Source organism: Dunckerocampus dactyliophorus, chromosome 11 (assembly GCF_027744805.1).
Source record: "Dunckerocampus dactyliophorus isolate RoL2022-P2 chromosome 11, RoL_Ddac_1.1, whole genome shotgun sequence".
Taxonomy (NCBI): domain Eukaryota; kingdom Metazoa; phylum Chordata; class Actinopteri; order Syngnathiformes; family Syngnathidae; genus Dunckerocampus; species Dunckerocampus dactyliophorus.
Genome location: NC_072829.1, coordinates 1,283,351 through 1,309,101, shown reverse-complemented (window position 1 = coordinate 1,309,101; position 25,751 = coordinate 1,283,351). Strand labels below are relative to the sequence as shown.

Here is a 25,751-nt window from a genome sequence, read left to right as displayed (position 1 = left end):
GCTCATTTGAAGCATTTAGCAGAACTTTGATGTCACATAGCAACATAGAAAGGAATGCTACACCTACTTATGAACCCAACTTACGAACATCCGACTAGCAAACATTCGCGGATACAAACGCAAGCCGACTGGTCTATATTTTATTTTATTTTGCCTTGCAGTCACTCAATCAGTATTTCTACTGCTACTGTACATGCTTGACCAGTAGAGGGCGCTGTGACACTGCTAATGGGACCAACAGAGGAAGAGTTAGACTGGGGAGATACAGTGTAAAGCTAAATGGAAAGATAAATGATACAACCCTGACGGAGCGTGTGATTAAAGTTTATGAAGAGTTAATAGGCCTGCTTAATTCTACACCACCCACAGAACACTACCTCTTTTAGAAGAGTCTAACCACCACCACCATTTGTCCTTTTTTTCAATATCTCCTCCTCCAACTCCTCCACAACGACGTATGCTGGACCACTCCTCTTCAAAGGTAAATAACATTTATCATTACGTATTATTATATCACTTTTATTATTGTTTTTTTCATGAATTATCCTGGTTTAATATTACTACTGCACCCAAACTCATATGTACATACATACACATATACTGTATATGTATACACGTACATGTAGTACCTATATCATTGCTAATATTACCTTTTACCCTACTTAAGAACAATTCCACTTAAGAACGGTCGTCTGGAACCAGTTGTGTTCGTAAGTTGGGGACTTAGTGTATTTGTAAATGCTGTTTAAATATGAAATCTAAATATTAAATATTTAATCTATATTTATACTTGTATTTATAAATGATGTCCATAAATACGAAATTTAAATATTAAATGAATATTTGATTAAATTTCATGTAGTTTTAGATTTAACATAAAACATGTAAGATTTGGAACATTTATAATAAAATTTAATATTTGAATGTATTTGTACATAGCATTTATATTTACATCTAAGATTTTAACCATTACATTTTAGATTTACTATTTAGATTTGTTTTACATTTTAGAATTATTTTTAACATTTATGTTTAATATTGAAATGTAGTGTTTATATTTTAGATCTATTTTGAACATTTTCATCAGATTTAAATGAACTTATTTATTCCAGGCATTGTGGCTGCTGGGTTGTTTTCCCTCCATGGCGTCCTGTCAGGGTTCGGATGAGGTGCACACGGGAGCCGAGTGGAAAAAGGAGCAGTGAAGGGAAGACAAGCTGACAAAAGTCCAAATGAGTTTATTTCTTTGTAGGGATTTGGTCTTTTTTTTATTTTTTGACAAACATTGACAAGCAGTGAGGAAGGGAGGAGGAGGAAAAGGAGGAGGTGTGGTTGAAGTATGGGAGAGGCACTCGAAGTACAAACGGATGTGGCGACACTGGACTCAAACAAAGCAACCATGTGCTCCTTTAACAAATCCCACTGTTGGGCTCAATAAAAACAGGTGAAATAAATAAAAATCGTGAAATGAGCGCGCGTGCACGCTTCCAATCTTGCACAAAAATACTTTAGTGGGCGTGGCTCAAAGTTATTGGCAAAAACACTGGCGCCATCAGGCCCAACTGTGGCATATGAAAGGCTGTACTACAGCGTGTACTGTACAGTGTACATACATATGAAAGGCTGTACTACAGCGTGTACTGTACAGTGTACATACATATGAAAGGCTGTACTACAGCGTGTACTGTACAGTGTACATACTGTATTTATGGCTTGGGGGGTAAACAGGTCCCACTGCAGTACAGCTCATCTCAGCTACTAAGTGGAGTACGGGATGTAAACAATGCACATGGATGATAAGAGTTCACAAGAACAACACGTCAAGTCTACACAGGAAGGAAAGACGGGAGGGTAATGGTGATGATGATGATGATGATGATGATGATGACGACGAGCATTGGACGTTTTGGCCAGGGGCGTCCAAACTTTTCCTCCACCACCAAGAACCGCATGCAGGAAACCTTTTTTTCCTTTTAGTGCGGCAGCAAACCTCCTTTGTAATATTTTCACGTGGGTCCTCTTTCATTTTATTCTCCCAATTCCTCAAAGCGCCCCCACCTTGGACACCCCCTGGCTTTTCCGCTTTGGGCAAACTTCAAGCGTGTCTTCCACATAAAAGAGGGAAAAACACAAAAGGTGACGTCCAGGTTGATGCTGCTTCTTCCTCTGACGTGGAAGCGCAAGGCGGAGGGTTGCATTGGGGGGGGTGGGGGTAGAGGAGTGGACTGGAGAAAATGTGCAAAATGCGCTCCCAAGCAAAAAGTGACAGTGTTGCAAGTTCCTTCCCACAAGGCACTGAAGAGAAGAGGAGGGGGCCGCGGTCCTCAGTCGGGTCTCAATATGGGATACTTGGGTAAGAATTCTATAAGAATCACCTGCAGGGGACACGACACACGACAAAGCATTATTAGCATCCCGCACGCCCCACTTCGCTCACTATGGGACACAAAACACAAACTGTTGGGGAAAAAACAAAACACAAAAAAAGCAGCCAAAATGGAAGAAAAAAAAGTTGGTGTGATTTTTTTCAAGAATAAAGCCAAAATCTTCCAAAGTAAAGTTCTATTTGACCAAGAAAAAACACTGAAATAAAAGTTGAAATATTGACGGTTTTTTAAGTAGGTGGAACCATGTGACTGATCCCAGCCAATCAGTAATGTTCACACCGAAAAAGATCATTGATCAAATATCATGAAAGAAAAGGATATTACACTATTTTGCATCTAAAAACTAATTATTTATGAAAATGTATGAATATATCGTTTGAAATATATCTTATAAAATCTTATTTATTTATAATACAAAACCAATGAAAATGCTGGCATTTTATTCATGAATATCGTTAATATTATGAGAAACAGAACGAAGTTGTCATTTTGAAAAATGAAGCAGTCAGATTATGAAAAATACCCCAAAAGAAGCAGAAAAATAAGGTCATTTTAGTAGCAGAAAGTTGAAATGTTTTTTAAAACCGGTACTCTTATGAGAAACAAAACAAAAAGGAGGAAAATCAGATTGAAAGTTTAAAAGTTTGAAGAAAATTTATATAGTAAAAAAAAAGGCAGAAATAAAAAAACAGCCATAATTTTACAATAAAGTCAAAATATTAAAAGAAATAAAAACTTTAAAAAGTAGCAATTTCAAGAAAATAATCTTGTTGTGTTATGAGGAAAAAAACATCATTTTAGCAGCAAAAGGTTGAAACATTCAAGACAAAAACACTCTTTTTAGTGCTAATAACATGACTAAACTAAACTAAACGAAATCAAGTTGGCATTTTTGGAAAATTAGCTTGTGGGAAAGTAAGATGATGGCTAAGAGGACATGCATCTGTTACAAATAAATAATACTAAGAATGATGATGATGATGATGACGATGGTGCGTATTTTCATCGCATGCTGAAGATGTACTTACATATTCCATCATGTTGCTGCTCTCACACTTTCTTTTGCTCAGCTTCCAGTGCAGGCCCAGCTAAACACACGCACACGCACGCACACGCACGCGCACGCACACGCACACACACACGCACACACCAAGATGAAAATATCAATACAGCAAAAAATGAAAAGAAAAAGCAAAAACAGGTGTAATTTGAAAAGAGTCACATCCAAATATGCAGAGACAAAGAGACACGTCCAACAAAGAAGTATCAATTCAATGAGTGTACGCGTGTGATACTACGAAGAAACACAGCATTCTCGTAGGATGTTGAGATGTTGATTTTCTTACTGATGTCGTGCATCTAATAAAATCATGCTAAATAGTTACATTTGAAATAAAAGATGAACTACTGAAGAAAAAAAAAGATGTTTTTTTTTAAAAAGTAGGTGCAACCATGTGACGGATGCCAGCCAATCAGTGGACACGGGTCATGTTCACACCGAAAAATATCACTGATCAAATGTCATGAAAGAAAAAGGATATCATACTGATATCTTGCCTCTAAAAACTAACTAAATTGCTGGTATTTTATGATGAAATATAGTGAATATTATGAGAAACGAATAATAAAGTTAAGATGATGGGAATGAAGTCCTCATATTATGACAAGAACATTTACCAGAACAACGTTGAAATAGAAATAAAACAGCTGAAATGGGGAAAACAGCTCATGTGCACTTTTATGGCAATAGTCTTGTCGTGTTATGAGGAAAAACAACATCATTTTAGCAGCATGAAGTTGAAATATTCAAGACAAAAAAGTTGGGGGGGGTCATTCAGCCCCCTTCATTCAGCCCACACGTTCACACGCAATTTCAGATCCTCTCGTTCTGTTTGAAATGAAAAAGACATAACAGCTGATGACAGAGAGCGAGGACTATATGAATAGAACACACACACACACACACACACACACACATATATATATATATATATATAGGGGGGCGGGGGTCTGTGTGGCGTGTCAGAGGTCAAAGTGTGTCCAGACAGCCTGCAGAGTTTCCTTTTAACAAGCTGGGAAACAAAAGCAAATTCTGACAGCTGACCTCAACTCGTGAACTCGTGTCGCAGCTCTTCTAAGTTTACCAAACAGATTAAACCTCATTAGCCCGCACACGCACACGCACACGCACACGCACACGCACACAGGTAGACAGGTGTCGTGTGTTACCTTGTGGTACAATCTGTTATTCTCCCACTCCAGCAGCTTGTGAATGGAGCGTCTTGTCTGCAGGACGAGTGCAGGGAACAGGAGTTACACACCCAGCGGCTCGCTAGACGACGCTTTTTTGGGTTCGCTACGCCCTCGCCGGCGCTTCTTACCCGCTTGTTGAGGCAGATGACGGGCCACAGGCTGCACCCGGCCGTGCAACAGCAGCACAAGCAGCCGCACAGGAGCCACTTGACGTTCACCGGCAAGTTCTTCTTCAGGCAGGCGTTGACACGGCCCACGCTGGTGCGGAACTCCTCCGGCGCCACCTGGGAGACCAACAGGAGAACTTCACTTTCACACAAATCACATCTTCAGCCTCAGGCACATCCTGAAAATAGAATGGATTAGACTCGATATCGCGCTTTTCAAGGCACCCAAAGCACTTCACAATGAAGTGAAGCCATTCTTCATTCATTCACTCCTCAGCCACACGCTGGTGGTGGTAATCTACATCTGTAGACACAGCAGCCCTGGGGTAGTCTGACGGAACCGTGGCTGCCAAAATATAAAAAAAATAAAATTAAATATAATTTAACAAGATAACTTTAAAAAAAAACAAGAAAAGACTTTTTAAAAAATATATATTGTTATAATATGAGAAAAAAATAACATCATTTCAGGACCATAAAGTTGAAATATTAAAAGAAAAAAGTGGTGTAATATTATGAGAAGCAAACAAAACAAAATAAAGTTGTTGTTTTTGGAAAAATAGGGAGGAGGAAAAGTTATAATATAATGGGAATAAAGTTATAATATTATAGGAATATATAATATAATGGGAATAGTTATAATATTATAGGAATATATAATATAATGGGAATAGTTATAATATTATAGGAATATATAATATAATGGGAATACAGTTACAATATTATAGGAATATATAATATAATGGGAATAAAGTCATAATATTCTGAGAAGACAACTTCTATGAAGAAATGCTGTACATCAAAAAGCAGCCTTTTTCCTGAGCATGTAAAAAAGGCGTAGCTGTTGCGGCCTGAACTGAAAAGGCCAACCAGGAAGATAAGCATCACGCCTGTTGGCTGCGGCCGCGGCAGCAGCAACGCTGGTGAAAGGCGGCTGACTGAATAGATGCTCATTCCTGGCCGAGTCTGTACGCCATAAAAGGGTCGTAATGTTTTATGACAGGATGCAAAGGTCTCTTTGCAAACAAGGCAAAGGGCTGAGGAATAAAGGCCATGGGGGCCTGATGTGCACCCTTCAATCATCATAACTGTGAGCTCATCCATCACGCGTCAGCCTGGATCACAATACTGGAGGTCGTGTTTATTGCCCCCCACTTCCCTCAGCATTGCTCCTGCCCCTGCAGCCCTTTTTTGTCTTCCTGCGTCTGACCCAGGAAGCCGCCCTTTCTTGTCCCGGGCATTATTTTATCACCCGGAGTCCGACCCCTCCACCGCCGCGACCGGCCTAGGCCCTGCAGACGGCTTACTCATTGACAGAGGGTGCACGGCCGAGCGTTTGCCTCACCGCTTGGGACATTTGAATAGGTCCCGCTTTGGGGAAGTACTTTAAAGGCCCCCAACTGGACAAAAGAATGACGGCTGCTTTCATTGTGGGATTCCTCTCCGTTGGAAGTTAGCAGACATGAAGTACTAACGTGGAAATCATCACCTACCTTTCCCGTGAGAACGGAGGGGAACTCTGTATCAAAGCGGTTGCTCAGCCCAAACCTGGACAGACAAAAACACCAAACAAATAATATCACAAATACACTCAAGAAGTGTACTGCTGCTTTTTTGTCCATTTCGGCTTTTTTTTTTTTTTTACTATTTTGCTAATGTTTGCATGCTAGCAATGCTAAGGAATAAAGCATCTTATACTTTCTGATTGTTGCACTAAACCACCACCACAACTTTCTTGGCATTGTGTGAACTACTGCATGCCTGGCAGTAAACCTGATTGCTGTTCTGATTAAGCAGGATGTACAATTTACTTTTATTAACAATGACACTTTTTTTTGTTTATTAAACACGGTAAAAGTTAAGATACAGTAATTTTACTGTATACAGTACAGTTTTACAGTAAAGTTACTTCGCATAATAACTTGTGACATTTCGTTATTTGTCATTTTTTTGGTGATGCCCTATTCCTCCTCTGAAATGTTCCATGGCGGGCCGGCTTTCATTTGGTTTCAAAACACCGTGGGATCATAACAAGAAAAACGCCACACTTCGGACACCCCCTGCTGTAGAGACCATTTATGTTTGTCAATGTCTCTTTGTACGTGGCTTTATTACCATATGATCAGAACCCCTTTCCCACAAAAAAACACTTTTTTCCCCAAAAAGCTAAGAAGGGGAAGTATTTGGCACAACTTCGACTTTTGAGGCATAAAACGTGTTCTAGTATGCAATTAAATATAACAAAGAGTCCTTCCAACGAAGTGTGTACATTGTTGTGTAATGAAATACATACTTTTAAGGTGAGCTTGTATTCCATATGGGTGCAATGGCACGTGCTAAGTGTTTACATTTAGCACACTTCGAACAATAACATGGGAGTGCTGCTTCCTCCATGCAAATCAACACTGATGACTATTAAGTTTATGAGGTAATATAACACGTTAAATTCTCCTGTAATGTGCTCTCGTCGTGGCGTCTGAGCCGTACATGTTTACATTTGCTGTTGGTGACGTGTTTATGAGCCGAGTTGCTAACTCGTTCACGAGCCACAGCGAGAAGCGGGCTACCATAAAGATTGCCAAGGTGACGCAAAGTGCAGTCGACGTTACCTTAATGTCGTAACAACACGCAGAGTGACAACGCGCTCATTCCTGCTGCTTTTACCGGACGCGTCAGTTCGCTCGTTGGTTAGCATGCTAGCAGGGTAGCAATGGAAGACACCACAACAAGCTACGACGAGACGGCGTGTGACGCACAACAAAAACACGCAGTCCGCTTACACTGTGATGTGGCCGGCCCCGCGCATCACCACAGGCTCCGGGAAGTATCTGGATAAGTGTTCCTCGATGACTACGCGTTCGTCGTCGTCATCCTCTAACTCATAAATGGTATCAAAGTCCGCCATGTTGGCTGGTGGGCAGCGAGGCGCTCATGACGTCACTCGCGGGGCTGCGCACGTCAAGCATCAAAGGGAGCGAGCACGCAGAGGCCGAGTTAAGTTCATGAAAAATGCCAAATAATGAATTTCCCTGTAGTAGCACATTAGTTTAGACGTATTTATTGACTTTTTGACTATACTATTATTTAAAAGTTGCAAAGTTTATAGGGATAAGTAAACTGACATATTCAATATAACTTAAAAAAACTTGGAAATAAACATTAAAGGAAAAGAATTGTCTTTAAAATGGAGTATATACGAGAGCATAAACTGGATTGAAATGAACATTATGGGTCTTAATCAGGCTGATCCAGGCTGTCATGTTGTTAGAATAACTAGCTCATAAATAATCTGTCAGGGAAGTGAGTTGTTTGACCTCCTTGACCCAGCAAATCCGTTAACAATGATGAATATTTCCTAAATATCATCATAAAACTGATTTATGTGGGCTCTAATTGTATTGATTGCATTGGAGTTGGTGCGTATGTGTCATACTAGGCCTACAACCTGTTATCACAGTATAGATTTGAATAGACACTTGGGCCAAATAAGATCAATTTGTTAACTTTGCTAGCCTGCTGCATGTTTAAGTCATTTGTAACATTTTTGCACAGCTATTCCTTGCATGTCTGCTATTTTTTAATATATTTTTGCTGCTACGCCTTCCATATTCGTATCATCTGTGGGGTGTAACATTTTTGTTACACATTGATGTGATTTGTAACATTTTTGCTACATATTCATGTGATTTTTAACATTTTTATACTGCTATTCCCTGTACATTTCTGATTTTTTTTCTACTTCTGGCATATTTGTGTTGATTTGTAACCTTTTTTGCTGCTATTCCTTGCACATTTGTGATTTTTAAATAGATTTTTTGCTATTTCTTGCATATTTATGTGATTTTTTTAAACATTTTTGCGACATATTCATGTGATTTTTAACATTTTTTGCTGCTATTTTTTTGCACATTTGTGATTTTTAAATTGATCCTTGCATATTTATGTGATTTGTAACATTTTTGCACCATATTTTTGTGATTCAAAAAAATCTACATATTTTTGTGATTTGTAACATTTTTGCTGCATATTTTTGTGATTTGTACCATTTTTGCAACATATTTTTGTGATTTGTAACATTGGTGCTCATATTTTGTAGCATTTTCTGCAGCTGTCCTTGCACATTTGTGATTTTGAAATAGATTTTTGCTGCTACTGCTTGCGTATTTTAAAATGTGGAGTGGACCCCACGAGGTTGCCTGCTATATTTGTCCTTTTCTTTTCTATGTTGAAATGACCATTTATGAACTCAGTGTAATATTTCAAAGGGAGTATTTGTTCTACGAATGAAAGGAAACTGTCATGATAGAATTTGTGATGAAAAGTTGCGGCGTTAAGAAAAACAGTGAGCAAACATGAAACAAATGGAAGAAGTGAAGGTGGACTGCAAAAAGAAAAAGCTATTTATTTACATTGTGAACATCAAACATTACACTTGACTGAATGTGCAGTAGGAAAAAACAATTCACACATCACATAGAACCCCCCCCCAATATTTATATCTTATTAAGTCACAAAGAATTTCAAGCTTTTTTCAGTATTTTTCCAGCAACCTCCCCCCCCCAATGTTATTCCAACTATTCTATAAAAGGCCGTTATGTGAAGATAGAAGCTCCAGCAGTAATAATAATAATAAATCCCAAGGTGTAGCCGCTGGGAGGGAGTGTGGGGGCCCAGACTGGGTGCTCTGGTTGCCTGCATGCTCGTCAAGTGTCCTGCAGCGTGTCGGAGTGCTCCGTTTGGTTCCGTGGGTCCACGAAGGTGACCCGTGTCATCACTGAGTGACAGTCACTGGCTGTATATTCCTGATGGACGGCAACGTGTTCATGCCCTGCGGGGGGTACAGACCACCGTGGATGTCCGTGCAGGGACTCAGGGACCCCGGCATCGCCAGGGGGCTCACCGAGCCCGGGTCGCTGTGCACGGAGCCCCCGCTGCCGTCCGACTGACCCATCTTCTTCTTGATCAGCTTCCTCTCCTTAGCGCGGCGGTTCTGGAACCAGATCTTCACCTGAAATCAGTTTTTACAGAACAGTCAACACAGTTGCGGGGGGGGGGGGGGGGGGGGGGGGAACTCAAATCATTTGATTAAAAGGATACATGGATCAAAGGAACTATTCAAGGAATATTCATTAAATACCCATCGGGGGGGGGAATAAAAGAAGAAATCCAAAAAAATGATATTAAACTGGCACCAAAAACACAGTTTTACTTGCAAGATGTCTGTCATATGAATATTTACACATGCAATCACTCTGAACACTGACAATATTAATACAACACCTTTTTATTTGGCTTTCTTTGTGTTCATTACATATTTGTCATTGTTTCAATCTTTTTTTTGCTACTATTCCTTGCATATTTCTGCAATTTGGAACAGTTTTTGGTACATTTATGTGATTTGTAACATGTTTTGCTGCTATTCTTTGCACATTTGTCATTTTTTAATACATTTTTTCTGCGACACCTTGCAAATGTATGTGATTTGTAACATGTTTTGCTGCTATTCTTTGCACATTTGTCATTTTTTAATACATTTTTTCTGCGACACCTTGCATATTTATGTGATTTGTAACATTTTTGGTACATATTCATGTGATTTGTCATATTTTTGCAGCTGTCCTTGCACATTTGTGATTTTTAAATAGATTTTTGCTGCTACTACTTTCATATTTATGTGGTTTGTACATTTTTGCTGCTATTCTTTGCATATTTGTGATTTGAATAGATTTTTGCTGCTACTCCTTGCCTATTCATGTGTTTTGTAACATTTCTGCAACACAGTTGTGTGATTTTGAACATTTTTTGCTGCTCTTCTTTGCACAACTGTGGTTTTTCAATAGATTTTTTCTGCTCCACCTTGCATTTTTATGTGTTTTCTAGCATTTTGTGCTGCTACGTTGTGTATAATTGATGTGATTTCCAAATAGATTCTTGCAAATGCATGTGAAGATGAAAGATTGGTTTGCAGCTATTCTTACATGTTTGTGCCATTTTCAACAAGCAGCCAAAGTTGAGTGTGCTCCTTTTATGGCTGTTGGCCTGCTAAAGTTGTATGTTTGCACCAACCTGTCTCTCTGAGAGCCCCAGGTTGACAGCCAGCTCAGCTTTCCTCCTGATGGTGATGTATCTGTTGAAGTGAAACTCCTTCTCCAGCTCCAGCCTCTGGTGGTCTGTGTAGACGACCCGGTATTTCTCCTTCGTTCTTGTTTTCCCTGCGCAGGAACGACAAGAGAGAGGGAGATGATTTCTTGCGGGAGCGAGGCAGCCAGCCAGGTGGTTGGACTGCATGCCTCGACCGGCCTATCTGCAAGCAGCATCTTTACGAGCTGCGGCCCAAATCCACATCTCTTGGCTTTAAGTCTCCTCGTACGCAAATGGCTTCTTTGATGATGTCAGCCGCTGTACACGTGAATTTCAATGCTTGGCTTTGCAGATTGCAAAAGAAACACGGCCGAGATAAGATTGGGGGGGGGCGTCCACAATGTGGCTGCACGCTTGAAGGTGCATTCCACACAGCATAGATACAGCATAGATACAGTATAGATACATAGAGTATAGATGCAGTATATTTAGTGTTTGGTGCACGAGAGTTGTGAAAAGCCTCACTTTTTTGAGAGAGAGAGGAAGAGACGGTGCATATCAAAGTGAGGATGTGTTGAAAGCAGCTTGGATATGACGGCTGGCACGCACACACGCACGCACACACACAGCAAACAAACAAGAAGTCCCCCAGTCTGGCCAGTCTGCAGGGAAGTCATTATTAACATGACAAGTGGCCTGGCGCCGCTTCATCACACCTCCCGTCCACGAAGACACTTCATTGGCTCCACGTTCCCACGCGCACAGCCACACGAGGAGGAGCCGTGATGGAGTCGCTCTTAATATTACACACATGGTTATTATGATTATGATTATTATGATGATTATGTGCCACCACGTGGATCGATAGGGTGCTGGTTTGTTTGGTGAATATAAAAGCAAATGCGTTTGGACTTCCCGCCAGTTGAAAGAGTGTGGATGGACTCGCCTTCGATGCTCACTCGTGCACACCACCGCAATAACAATCATACACTACAAACAAAAGAAATGTTTGCATTATTTATACGCTTTTCTACATTTCAAAATGAAATACACTGTATGATGGAGTTATTTTTAAAAATATATATATTTCCAATGTTTTCTTCATTTAAAAAATAAATTTACTGCATGATTCACACAAAGGTTTTTACAAAGATTATTTTTTTTTTTTTACAATTTATTCTTAATTTAAAAATGAGGTATACTGTATGAGGGATTTTTTTTCCAAGAAAATTTTGGATTTCTGTTTTTTTTAAATGATTTTTTTATTATTAAAAATGGGCTATATTTTTTTTTAACACGAGGAATTAAAAGAAAATAGCTGCTATTTTTACACATTTTGTTCATTTAAAAATGAGATATACAGTATCAATCACGTGAGGGAATTTTCAAAAAGAAAATTAGAGATATTTTTAATCCATTTCCTCCATTTAAAAATGACATGTGCTGTATTAATCACATGATGGATTTTAAAAAAAAATTGTTTTGGGGATATTTTGACACATTTTTCTTCATTTAAAAATAAGATGTACAGTATTACTCATATGGGAGGCTTTTTTTAGAGGAAATTTGGGATTTATTTTTTTTTCTTCATTTAAAAATGTAACATTTTCTCTTAATCACAAGGAATTACAAAATGTTTTTTTGTAGTCTTACACATTTTTATTCATTTAAAAATGAAAAATACAGCGTTAATCACATATCAAAATAAAATTAGGAATATTTGTACTCATTTTCTTCATTTAAAAATGAGATACATGATGGATTTTTTAAAAAGAAAATTTGGCATATTTTTATACTTTTTTTTCTCCATTTAAAAATGAGATATGCTGCATTAATCACATGGGGGATTTTTTAAGGGAATTTTGGGGATATTTTGACACATAAAGTAGTAATCAAAAGGGAATTTTTTCTATTTTTACACGTTTGTCCTCATTTAAAAATGACATACTATATTAAACACATGATGGATTTAAAAAATAAGATATGTTTTTTAAATAGTTTGACATTTTTCTTCGTTTGAAAATGAGATGTGCTGCATTAATCACATGGGGGATATTTTGGGATATTTTGACACCTTTTTGAATGAGATATAAAAATTCGATATAAACTAGAATTTTTTTTATTGGCATATTTTTACATATTTACTGGGCTTTTTTAAACACATTTTTGTCTATATAAAAATGTATATATATATATATTTATATATATATATGGACATTTTTGTTTTTTTTCGTTTTCCAAATTCTTCTCAATTGAAAGAAGAATAAATACACCGTACTTGTACTTTTAAAAGACAAATGATCCTTTCTGCAGCTGCCACTTTAAGGAGGCCAATGTGCTTGTTTTCCCTGTTAAAGCATCATGTTTGTTTGGCAAATGCTTAATAAATAATAACAAATATTTGCTAAAATGTGGTTTAAACAAAAATGGTGTATCATTGTCTTGGAGTTAAAAAAAAACAAGTTTCTACTGCTTGAAAACGGTGTAAAAAAAAGGTGCAAAATCCAGTCTTTGAATGACTTTCAGGTGAAGGATTTCGGTTATTATTTCACCAGGAAATGAACTTTCCACGCAGCACACATCGTTATTATCATTATTTTTATCATTATTATTATTATTATTATTTAAAAGCAGCAGCACCCACCTGTGGAGGACGACTGCGCGGTTTTACTCATCCACTGGTAGGAGTTGCGTCTTTCCCGGTCGGGGGAGAGCTGCGCCCCGCTGACGTTGTCCGGCGGCGGCGGCTGCAGCACCGCCGAGGCCGGCGGGTGCATGTGGGTGTACTCGGGCGAGCAGTAGGGCACCTGTGCGGGGGACGAGTTGTTCATGGGCGTGGGGAGAGCGTTTGGGGGTCCGAGGCTGTAGGCGCCCCAGTCCTCCCGGGGGGCTCCGTACGACGAGGGCCCCCAGCTCCCTGCAGACTGCGCGTGAGAGTCCATGTTGGGGACATGATGGTATCCGCTAAAGTCGGGGTACTGGGGCGTGGAGACGAAGTTCTGAGGGGGTAGATTGATGCTGGATCTTCTGACTGGGCCTTGGTGATACATGCCGGTCTCTTTATCCAGTAGGTATCCCACATACATGGCTTGGCTCGCGCTGCACGCTGCAAGGGAGGATTTGGCAATAAAAGTGTTAATTCTCAGGTGACATGCTTAAAAAAAAAAGAGTCCAAAATCAATCCTGAAGGCGAGTTCGTATAGTCCGGGTCTTCCAGCCTTGGTGGAGGTCTCACATGATGTGGAGATGTTGACAAGATGCTAAAGGTATACTCTTCCCTTCCTTGACGTCAACTCTGACGGAGATTTGCATCCGAATGAAAGTGCCCCCCCCCCCAACCCCCCCAACCCATCCACCCCATCACTCTTCCTACCATGCGCGACACCCCCCTCCCCCCTCATCAGGTGACGGTACGGTGGGCCTACAGTAGTGGGGACGGGTTCGAGAGGAGGGGACAGAGCATACATGTGCGATACCACTCAGTTCCTTTCAGATCTGATACCGAGGGAAATTCAGTCTGGTATCGGCAATACCGATGCGATGCCAAACACTTTGTGCAAATCACCTCACGTGTCCATTTTCAAAAGTAGTGAAATTCACAAACAATACAAGTTATTTCATTTATCCTCACTTATTAATGTGGTTATTAATACATCACTTATTAATATCATTATTAATACATCACTTGTTAATATGATTATTAATACATCACTTGTTAATATGATTATGAGTACATCACTTATTAATATGATTATTAATACATCACTTGTTAATATGATTATGAGTACATCACTTGTTAATATGATTATTAATACATCACTTATTAGTGTGATTATTAATACATCACTTATTAATATGATTATTAATACATCACTTATTAGTGTGATTATTAATACATCACTTATTAATATGATTATTAATACATCACTTATTAATATGATTATTAATACATCACTTATTAGTATGATTATTAATACATCACTTATTAATATGATTATTAATACATCAGAACAATTGATTCATGAAACAAATGATTCACTGAAGTCAACTCATCATCATTTGTATGATCACGTTTCACTGACTTTATTTTAAACCCTCAAGTTTAAATCATATAAAATATGTGAAAATTGTACTTAAAATAAAAAGACAATAAAAATGAAAATAAGCAAAATAATAAGAAATATTTATTCAATAATAACAATTAATAATTATGATTATAAATTAAATGTTTTTTTCATTTCAAAATGAGATATACGGTATGAATCACACTTTTTACAAAGAAAATGACACACACACACACACACACACACACACACACACACACACATATATATGTACTGACATGTTGCACTACACAAGCGATACAAACATTGTTGTTGCTATTTTTACCCATTTTTCTTCATTTAAAAATGAGATACACAGTACTAATCACATGAGAGAATTTAAAAAATGAAAATTAGGGACATTTTTACCCATTTTTCTCTATTTAAAAATGACATATGCTGTTTTAGGATTTTGGAAAATATTTTTTTGTGAATTTTGACACATTTTTCTTCCTTTAAAAATGAGATACAGTCTTAACCACGTGAGGGATTTCATTTTCAAGAAAAGATGGGATTTCTTTTTTTTATTTTTACAATTGTTTCGGCATTAAAAAATGAGACATGCTGTGTGAATCACACTTTTTTCAAAGAAAATTATAATACCATTTTTTTCATTTAAAAATGAGATACACAGTACTAATCACACGAGGGATTAAAAAAAAGAAAATTAGGGATATTTTTACACATTTTGAGAAATGGAATATAGTTTATTTTAATCTATTGTGTGGTTCATTTGTTTATGATCGCCCCAGGCCTGGTTCTTTTTCTGTCACGTTTTAATCTTAAAAAAAAAAATCAAAAATCAAATATTTTGATTTGAGAATCGCCATGAGGAGCTGGTATCGGAAGTATCGATATTTCAGTATCACTACCGAACGGCAGGCTGCTACAAAGCGCAAGTACACGGCGTGTGTGTCTCTTTTACTTTCACTTTTCTATGACTTTCTGTCTGCTATGCTGGGAGTTCGTTTGAAGTTGTTGGGTTTTTTTCGGAACACATTCACGGCGCAAACGAGGTGCAAAGTATGCCAGATATTCTTGTCTTTTTCCCTGGAGAAGCTCGCGTTCACACCTCAAGGTCGCACTTCGCAGCTAATTCCGGTTACAAGGAAACTACTACACCCCCACCCTCCACTCCGACCCCTCCCTGACGGATTACACCTCATGTTGCATGTGATTATTCCTAACATGCGCCGCGTGACGTGATGTAACAGCCATGCGGTATGACGTGTCGAAGGTGAAAAGGCTGTTTAACAAGGTTGACTAATTGGCTCGTTGAGCACAAAAGTCATCAATGCTGACATGACTCTTTTTTATTGGCCACAAAGCATTTATGAGTGTCCGCTATTAGCTTCTACTCTTGGGTTTGCTTGGCTCGTTCCTTTTTCCTCGTACATTTTACAGAAGGATCCGGTTGTTTCTTAAGTGGGAGACGTTTTCACTAGTTGTTTTTTGCAGATTTTATTGGATTTTTTTAAACAATAAACGGTTATTAGCGTGAATAAAATGCCTCATGAAGCTGTCCCGTACAAGGCACCCTGAAATAAAACACGAAAAACACATTAAAGACACATTCAAACTGTCATAACAGCACACTTTTTATTTCATGTTTATTTTTTCCCCCCGGCTTGACGTCCACGTTGACTCATTGCTGCCCTCTGGTGGATTGTTGAGGGACAGCGTCGAGGGAGCCAGCAGTTATGAGCCAGCGCTCATAACTGCGAGTGGCCACATGGGGGCAGCATACGCCTGCTCATACAGCGTCCTAAGCGAAAATGGAAAAATCTGCAGTCATTTGACAAGAAGTGAAAATATTAAGAGGAAAAAAAATGCAATCTAACGAGAAAATGTCATCATTTTAAGAATTTGAGGAAAAATATTTTACTAGCTGAAATATTAAATATTTTTTTAAAGTCATAATATTATGAAAAACAAACAAATCAACAAATAAATTGCATTTTTTTGGGAGGAAAATAGGTTAAAGAACAAAGCCAAAATATTATAAGAAGAAAACTGAAATTGTTGGAAAATCACAGCAGTTTTTTTTTTTTTTTCCATTTTTGCTGTTTAAAAAAAAATCCAACTGTTTCAACTTTCATCTTGACTTTATTTACATAATATTCTGACTTTATTCTTGTAAGATTGTAACTTTTTCCACAACCTAATTTCCCCAAAAATACAACTTTATTTTCTTTCATTCCTCATAATATTACTACTTTTAAAAAATATATTTTTTTCTTTAATATTTCAACTCCACTAAAATATATTTTCTGATTTAACAAGTTTATTCTCATAAAAATTGCAATTTCTTTCTCGTTAGAATCCAATTTTATTCCAGTAAAATTACATGTTTTTTTGCATTCCTGATGTTTTTTTTTATTATTATTTTCCAACTATTTCAACTTTCTTCTTGTAAATTTTCTCCTCGTAATTATATACTAAATATATGATAAATTATAATAATAATGTAATAATAAAAATATACAATAATTTTAATATTTCATAATAATTTATATAAGAAATATAATCATACATATAGATACTTACAAATATATATTTTTTCTTTAATATTTTCCCTCATATTACAAGTTTATTCTCATAAAATTGCGACTTTTTTTCTTGTTAGAATCAAAATTTATTCTAGTAAAATTACACCTGTTTTTTCATTTATAATTTTTTTAAAATAATAATTTTCCAACTATTTCAACTTTGTTCTTGTAAATGTTCTTCTCATAATTATGACTTTATTCCCATCATATTTTGACTTTATTCTTGTAACACTATAAGCTTTTCCAAAACCTAATTTTCCCCAAAATACAACTGTATTTAGTTTTGCTTGTTTCTCATAATATTAGGACTTTTAAAATATATAGTTTTTAAATATTTGAAGTCTACACTACTAAAATACTGTCCCTCATGGTTTCGATTCTCCCTTGGGCATTTCTGTGTGGAGTTTGCATGTTCTTCCCCTGCGATGGTTGGCGACCAGTCCAGGGTGTACCCCGCCTGTCGCCCGAGGTCAGCTGGGATAGGCTCCAGCATGCCCTGCGACCCTAATGAGGAGAAGCGGCATAGAAAATGGATGGATGGATGGATGTTATAAGGTTATTCTCATGAAATTGTGACTTTTTTCTCATTTCTTAGAATACGATTTTCTTCTTGTAAAATCACAGCTGGTTTTTTTTGTTTTTACAATTTTTCAAGAATATAAACGTATTTTAACGACAGCAAGTGCAAACTATATAATTTTTTAGATTGATGCATTTGTGAATGTGCAACTAAAGTGAGCAAGCATTATTAAAGTAGATCTTTCTCATTTGTCGCAATCACTGCAGCTGTTATTTACTTCACTAGATGGCGCCATTGCATTAAATATTTGAGCCCTCCGGTCCTACTGTACTTCCGAGTTTATTTGTAAATATACATTTTAAAACAATCACTATTGCCCCAAAGTGCTGTACGAGTGCAACAAAACGGTATGATGATCAAAGCATCTGTGGGAAAGGGGTAGTGGTTCTTTTAGAGTTGGGACACCATGGAAAGATTCATTTAATAATTTAAAAATCATTTAATCATCTTTATTATGTAGGTGGACGGGCTCTTTGGAAATGTGTGTTAGTGCAGATGAAACTGGGTTTGTCCAAACGAGTAGATTTGTCCAAGTAGGTGTGTGTCCAAAGGCTTGTATGTGTGTGGTCTTGTTGAGTCATACAAAGCACACCAAGGATGGACACTTCATACCCCACATGGGAAGCAAGCTCATACTAGCAAAGCTGCTACCAGTGCTCAGCTAGTTCCTTTGTAAGAAGGTTGCATTCAAGTGCATCACGTACCTCCCAGGAACAAGTTGCTGCTGCATTCATGGACACTTGGACATCACAGAAAAAGACTACAAACGTTCTACTTATAACAGACATCAAAGTTACACAAATAGACTTTCAGACACAGCCGCCCCCAACAGTCCGTACGGCAGTTGAAAGCAATGAGAAAGTCTATGTGCTGGTGTTGTCATCAGCCATTTCTTCAAGAGGCGGGAGCAGAATGAGGCGAGCCACTGGACGACAGTAGGTGCGATTTCCAACTTGAACACTGGCCGTGCGGATGCGTCCATCGGCTCCTGGATGGGTTTGAATAATCCTTCCCACAGGCCACGATGATTGAGGGAGTTGAGGATCCATTATTAAGACGACTTGACAAACCAAGAGTGTCTTGCCCTTGTTCCTCCACTTGCTACGCTCTTGCAACCCTGGCAGGTAATGCCGGATGAAAGACAACCAAAAGTGAGTGCGGCGCGCTTGGAGGATTGAATCGAAATGAAATCTGGTGCACTGCTAGTTGCTCTCTCAAGTGAGTTGTCATTGAAGCCAATGCTTCACGTAATTCACGTTCCCCCCCAACAAAGTTAGTCCCACTGTCCATGAGAAGTTCAAAGGGTTTGCCTCGTCGCGAAATGAATCTTCGTAGGGACAACAGAAAGGCATCTGTATCAAGGCTCTCTAGTAATTCCAAGTGCGCTGAACGAGTTATCATTTGTAGATAATTCCCCATCTTTTCTCGCTGCGGCACCCAATTTTCAGTTGGAAGGGTCCAAAGCAATCAACGCCGGTTGAATGGAAAGGTGGTTTGTGGATGTCGGGCAGGTGGGTAATCAGCCATCTTGGGAATGTCAGGTTTGCCTTTCCATCGTCGGCACTCCAGACATGTATTCTGATGCCTTCGCACTGCCTCTCTGCCTCGTATGATCCAAAATCTGTGCCTGATTTCAGCGAGAACTCTTTCCGGCCCAGGGTGTGGCAATATCTCATCAGTCTCCTTAATTACAGGCTTTGTCACATAATGCCTTGGGTCCAAGATGATAGGGTGAATCGTATCCAAATCTATGCCTTCTGCATGTCACAAGCTTCCGCCAACTCTGAGCAGCCCTGTGACCTCTTCATATTCTGGCGAAAGTGATGCAAGGCGGCTATTTGAGGGCAGAGAACGTCCGGCTCTGAGAGCTCTTAACTCCTCAGGAAAACACTCTTCTTGGACTTGTTGCAGCATAAGCTTCTCCGCCTGCAGGAAGTCAGCAGCTGAATGTGAGGATGTGGTACTGGCGTCAGCCGCCCCGTGAAGGGAGCTAGCTGTCTCCTGAAGAAGCTGCTTCCAAGTGGGGCACTTCCTGGGGTCAGGAATCGGCATGAGCAAAGTAGTGGAAACGGTTCCAACAAAGGCATATTTCCTTAGCTCTGTGGCATCTGGTTCCAGCTCTGATGAAGGTATAGTGGGCCACTCTGTCTCGGGCAGGCAAAGAAAATGTGGGCCTTTGTTCCCGCTATGTCCTTGGATCATCTCCTGCAGGGTGAGTCCCCGAGTGATATTGTCTGCTGGATTGTTCAAAGAATCAACATAGCGCCATTGAGCAGGGTCTGTCAAGTTCTGGATTTCTGTGATGCGGGTCCCCACAAACACTTTAAAATGGCAGGATTCTGATTTAATCCAGTGTAGCACGGTCATTGAGTCTGACCAGAGAGTAATGTGCTCGGGAGTATATCAAACTCAATCCCAATCAACTTGGCAAGCTGTGCACCTGTAAGTGCGGCGCTGAGTTCAAGTGCTTTCGGGGTGCCACCCGGGATCTGGCAAACACAAAGGACACATGGGTGTGCTGATTATCATCTACCATCTGCATGTACACTACTGACCCATAGGCACACTCAGAGGCATCGCAGAAAATGTGAATGTGTCTGGTTGAACAGATAGAGCAAGATGGCGCCCTCCGTGGCAGACGTCTCTGTTTCACGCTCCCGTTTTTTTTTCTATTTTTTTTCTATTTTGTTGTTCATATTGGGCATTCAACGTGCTGCGTTGCATTGCAACATAAGAGACAACTTTTGAACATTGGCGGGGTTCACCATGAGCTTTCGTTCAGCCTCATGGACTGGCTTTCTTCTGCATCGAGAAGACGCAGCAGCTAGCAGGCCTGGTGAGCTGAATGCCCAGCGAGCGAAGCGTCCGGGGCGGTGGCGAGGCAGGAGGGGCGGCCTGCGTGCTAGGCTAAAAGCTAGAGCGACTGGGCCACCGCTACCGGGCCTGCTGCTGGCCAGCGTCCGCTCTCTCGAAGACAGGATGGACAAGCTGCGAGCAAGGATTGGAGCTGTACGTGAGATCGGAGAGTGCTGTGTGCTCGTGAAGGCCTGGCTGGCCGGAGGATATACCGGACTTGGCGGTCCGGTTGGGGACATTTGCCGCTTTCCGGGGAGATCGGACTTCAGCGTCTTGTGGACACAGAGCTTCCAGAGCCTCGGGACTGTTCTCCCCGAATTTTATCAGCATGTAGGCTTTCCAACGAGGGCAAATTGCATCCTGAACCAAGTCTACAGCAACATGAAAGGTGCTTTGAAGGCTGTTCCAAGTCCCCATTTTGGAATCGATAATGTCTCTTCTGTTGTTGCTTAAATTATTGGTATTAATGTTTCTTCTGTTCTTATTTATTTTCTCGTGTTTTTCTTTCTTTCTTTCTTTTGGGAGAATGAACAGAACAAGAATTTCATTGCATAGCAGAACTAGCTGTTTTACTGTGCATATGACAATAAAACTCTTGAATCTTGAATCTTGAAGTGGCACTGTCAGCGGTAGAGTCTGCATAGGAACGTGGCAATTTAAAGTATAGTAGAGCGGAAATTTCCTTTACCCAGTTCCGCCATTTGTCAAAAAGTGGGTTAACCACAGCTCACTACTAGCTGACTGTGCTACAGGAGGTAGGTGAGCAACAACTTCTGGCTGATTACTTGCCCAATGCCGGATATCAAAGCCTCCCTTGCTCAAAAGTGCACGCAGATTATCTATCAAAGTCTTGGCGTCTTCAATCTTCTCCAGACTATGGAGGCAACTGTCCACATAGAATGAGTGCTCAATCACTTGCATGAGTGTCTGGTGGCTCATGCTCCCTGACATGCTGCTGTAGGGCGTACACTGCAAAACAGGGGCTGCCGGTTGTACCAAAGGGTAAGACTTGCCACTCAAAGATCTGTGGACTAGATGTCGTCTCCATGCTCCGCCACAGAAATCAAAGGAGTGGTTTGTCGCGGGACAGTAAGCGGATTTGGTGGAACATCGCCTTTATCTCGCCGCATTGGCTATAGCGTGGCGTCGGATCCGCAACAGGACCCCAATCATGGTAGGGCCTAACATTGGTCCAGGCAGAAGGTGATCATTCAGCGACAGGCTATTGTAAGTGAAAGAACAGTTGAAAACTACTCTGTCCTTTCCATTGTGGTGCACCCTCTGATGTGGTACGTACCACGACTCAGTGGTCTTTGCTGCATCCTCTGGTGAAATCTCTTCAACATATCCTGTTTGAAGAAGTTTGTTCATTTCTGTGCAGTAAGAGGCTGAACGCTGAGGGTCTTTGGCCAACCTGCGTTCAATGCTGCATAAATTTGGCATTACAGCATCTGGAGGTGCACATAGCATAGTGGCTGGTTGGCGACGTAGCAGAGGAGTAGCATAGCGCTGGATTCCGTCGACAGATACACGTTCAGAGTCCATCTGTAAAAGGGTGAGCGCTTGTTGGTCTTGCTTGGAACGAGATGCAACCTTCTCACCGATATATGGGAGAGTATCAATCTGCCAAAGACGTTCCACATTCTTGAGAAGTTCAGTATATGGGGATTCAGTGGCAATGTGCAGACAGGAAAGCTGATGGGAAGAGACAGGCATCACAGAAGGGCCTTGTAGGGACCAGCCTAGTCTTGTACAGATGGCTATGGGACCACCAGATGGGCCTGCTCGCACTGGTTGTGCCGGAACAAGGAGCTGCGGCATATCAGATCCGATGAGGAGCAAGGGTTGGGCTCGATGGATCAGTGTCAACAGAAGTCCCTTCAGGTTCTCATAGCTGTTTTGGAGTGCAGCTACTGGGTATGTGTGCTCAGATAAGATCAGGCTTTCAGCTGTGAAGGCATTTCCAATTCAGTACTTCTTGGTTGGCTTGAAAAGGCGGTAGACGTGAAGGCCGACTGAAAACCCAGGGAGCTCCTTCACCTCTTGCTGAACAGTTCTCAAGTGACACATTTCAGGGTGCTTCATAAGTTGTAGCTGCTCTACTGCTTGGGGAAGATTAATAGTTCTCTCAGAGCCGTCATCGAGCACTGCAAATGTCTCTAAGGCACGGTCTCCATGCTGTAAAAGCACTCTTACAACCTTTAACAGGACTCTTTGGGGGCTTTGAGGCTGCTCAATGTAGACATTGTGTTTCTGGTTGCTCACCATTAAGATCTGCTGAGATGATTCTTGGATCGGGTCATGCAGAACAGTGAGATGAGTTTCTTTGTACATTTTGCAAGGGCATTTCAGCGTACAGGCTGTAGCTTTGTGGCCGCGACCGCATTTCCAACATCTGTCGCCTTCTTGGATCCACTTCTTCATCTCACCGGTAGTCAACTTCTTAAAGTCCACACAGGACTTAAGATAATTCTCTCTATTATTGCAGAATGGACAATAAAGGCTGGGTTGGAAAGCTGGTGGCTTTGGCTGAGTGGTGACCTGGCTTTTTGCCGTCTCCCCTGAGCAAAGGAGGACTGATGCTGTCTTTTCTTTGGGCCGTAGTTCTCGTTTAGCAGGAATAGGCCAGGAATTGTAGAGTTGAGTAGCTCAGCTAGCTAAGCCACGACAAAGACAATATTCCACAAATCCATCTCTGTGAGCAGGAGGCATCTTACTTAAAAGGCGGTCGACGTGCGAACCACATTTGAGCTCACATCCAAGGGGTCCCTCTGAAGTCCGCAGCACACCAACTAGGGACTGAACTGAGAGGGCAAAGGTGTCGAACGCTTCTGCATCACCCACTTTGATTGTTGATGAGTTCAGGATTGCACCCAATTCAGTTTGCACCAGTTGCCTAGGTTGGCCATATTTGTCTTGCAGAGCCCCTAGTGCCGCTGTGTAAGGTCTGGTGTCATACATGACTTCGCTAACTGTAGAGCGCTAGGGAGTTTGAGCTGACTTAGCAGAACTTGATATTTATACTGCTCACTGAGGTGAGGGTGACTATTCATCAAGTTGTCCAAGGCCATCTTGAGTAGAGCGAAATCACTTTCCTGACCAATTTCGAACAGTGGAAGCACTAGTTTGTGGATGCCAAAGGATGAAGCAATCAGTGTCTCTATGCCAGGGTAGGACCAGGATGGCACTTGAGTTGCAGCTGGTAAAAGGGGTTGAGCATACTGCACAGTTGAAGGTGGTGGAGCAGCTCTAACCGATGGTTGTGCCATAGTGCTTCTTGAGCCTATAACTGAGACCCCTGTATGCTGGGACGGGAAGCTATTTGTGGCAGCAATGGCCATGGTCCGTGGCACTGTAGTTGCATAGGTGGTTTTCGAGGCTTGATTAAATGGGACTGGTGCATACTGACTGGCAGAGGAGACTAATACAGGTGGGGGTGCAGACACAGGAGCTGCAGTGGATGCCAGTGTAATAGGTGCACTAGTCTGGACACTTGTGGCAGGATTGGGAATTGTTACTAATGTCTGTTTAATAGGAGCGACAACAGGAGGTTGCACGTGAACTGGGAGTGGATGCTGGTGCAGTGCTGGATGCTGGATGAGGGCAGATGGTTGAAGAGGAGGCCCTGGAGTATTTGTCGATGAGAGTGGTGGCGTGTTGAAAGTGGGCTGAGATGAAAATGTTGACCTTGCATCATCATCAGATTCTGACAGGAAGGACTTAACAATCTTGGCAATGTGCACTTCTCGTTCCAATTTCTTTAGGCGTTTGTGCCGTCCCATCTCCCTCACCATACTCTCTTTGGCTATGTGAGGTTCCTCTTGTAGCCTCTGTCCTTCTCTAGATTGTGCATCCAATCTTTCAGCCTCCATATCCGCTTTCTTTTCCTCCTCTATTTCCTGCTGCAGGTCAGCAAGCTCCAAACCCTTTATTTGCTCCTCCAGCACAGCTACATGAACATCGCGTATCTCTTGAAGCAATTGGCGCCCATGTGAAAGTCGAGAGGACCGACGTGAAGGAGCAGATGACTGGTAACTCGACGCACTCCTATCTCTGGTTGGCCTTGGTTCACCGTATTGTCCTACAGGAAGTAAGGAGGCTTGGGCACCAGGCAGCTGAGAGGGAAGGAGAGTGACGTCATATTGAGCCAAATGCTGTGGAAGACGACGATCTCTCTTGGGTCTGACAGAGGGCTGCTGTGAATCAACATGTGATGACTCCATAGTGTTCAATAGTGGGACTCTATCCGGCTCGAAGGACCAATGAGGGAAAGGGGTAGTGCTTCTTTTAGAGTTGGGACACCATGGAAAGATTCCGGTCAGAGAATCATTTAATCATCTTTATTATGTAGGTGGATGGGCTCTTTAGAAATGTGTGTTAGTGCAGAGGAAACTGGGTTTGTCCAAATGAGTGGATTTGTCCAAGTAGGTGTGTGTCCAAAGGCTTGTATGTGTGTAGTCTTGTTGAGTCATACAACGCACACCAAGGATGGACACTTCATACTCCACATGGGAAGCAAGCTCATAATAGGAGAAGAAGGTTGCATTCAAGTGCATCACGTACCTCCCAGGAACAAGTTGCTGCTGCGTTCATGGACACTTGGACATCACAGAAAAAGGTTACAAATGTTCTACTTATAACAGACATCAATGTTACACAAATAGACTATCAGACAGTATCATCAATACGAACGTTAATTGTCGTGTGACTGCCAAATTGTAAAATGTTGTTGAAGCGTGAAATCGCTTGTCATTCATTTAAGTGTGTTTCAGCGC

General features: G+C 40.7%; 2 protein-coding genes across 3 annotated transcripts; both read right to left on the bottom strand.

Moving 5' to 3' along the window:
• Nucleotides 1–1,119: 1,119 nt before the first annotated feature.
• On the bottom strand, nucleotides 1,120–7,740 carry chic1 (cysteine-rich hydrophobic domain 1). Of its 2 annotated transcripts, XM_054792950.1 has the most exons (6): nucleotides 7,588–7,740; nucleotides 6,301–6,355; nucleotides 4,769–4,924; nucleotides 4,617–4,673; nucleotides 3,416–3,475; nucleotides 1,120–2,375 (listed from the first exon to the last, which is right to left on the bottom strand). In XM_054792950.1, the coding sequence occupies exons 1-6, from the start codon at nucleotides 7,710–7,712 to the stop codon at nucleotides 2,325–2,327; spliced, it is 504 nt and encodes a 167-aa protein (XP_054648925.1). In that variant the 5' UTR covers nucleotides 7,713–7,740; the 3' UTR covers nucleotides 1,120–2,324. The 2 variants fall into 2 exon arrangements, with proteins under 2 accessions (XP_054648925.1, XP_054648926.1); XM_054792951.1 differs by lacking the exons at nucleotides 1,120–2,375; nucleotides 3,416–3,475 and adding an exon at nucleotides 3,483–4,275.
• A 1,564-nt stretch (nucleotides 7,741–9,304) lies between these two features.
• On the bottom strand, nucleotides 9,305–13,974 carry cdx4 (caudal type homeobox 4). The gene is given in 4 exon segments (XM_054792949.1): nucleotides 9,305–9,683; nucleotides 9,686–9,815; nucleotides 10,874–11,019; nucleotides 13,533–13,974. Coding segments are annotated over 4 exon segments (891 nt in total). The 3' UTR covers nucleotides 9,305–9,510.
• Between the last annotated feature and the right edge of the window lie 11,777 nt (nucleotides 13,975–25,751).

Excerpts from the sequence above, each read along its gene's own strand:
- chic1 (XM_054792950.1), bottom strand. The coding sequence starts at position 7,712 with ATGGCGGACTTTGATACCATTTATGAGTTAGAGGATGACGACGACGAA. Across the intron at positions 4,925-6,300 it reads CCTCCGTTCTCACGGGAAAG|GTGGCGCCGGAGGAGTTCCG; the intron begins GTAGGTGATGAT and ends TTGGTCTCCCAG. Across the intron at positions 2,376-3,415 it reads GCAGCAACATGATGGAATAT|GTGATTCTTATAGAATTCTT; the intron begins GTAAGTACATCT and ends TGTCCCCTGCAG.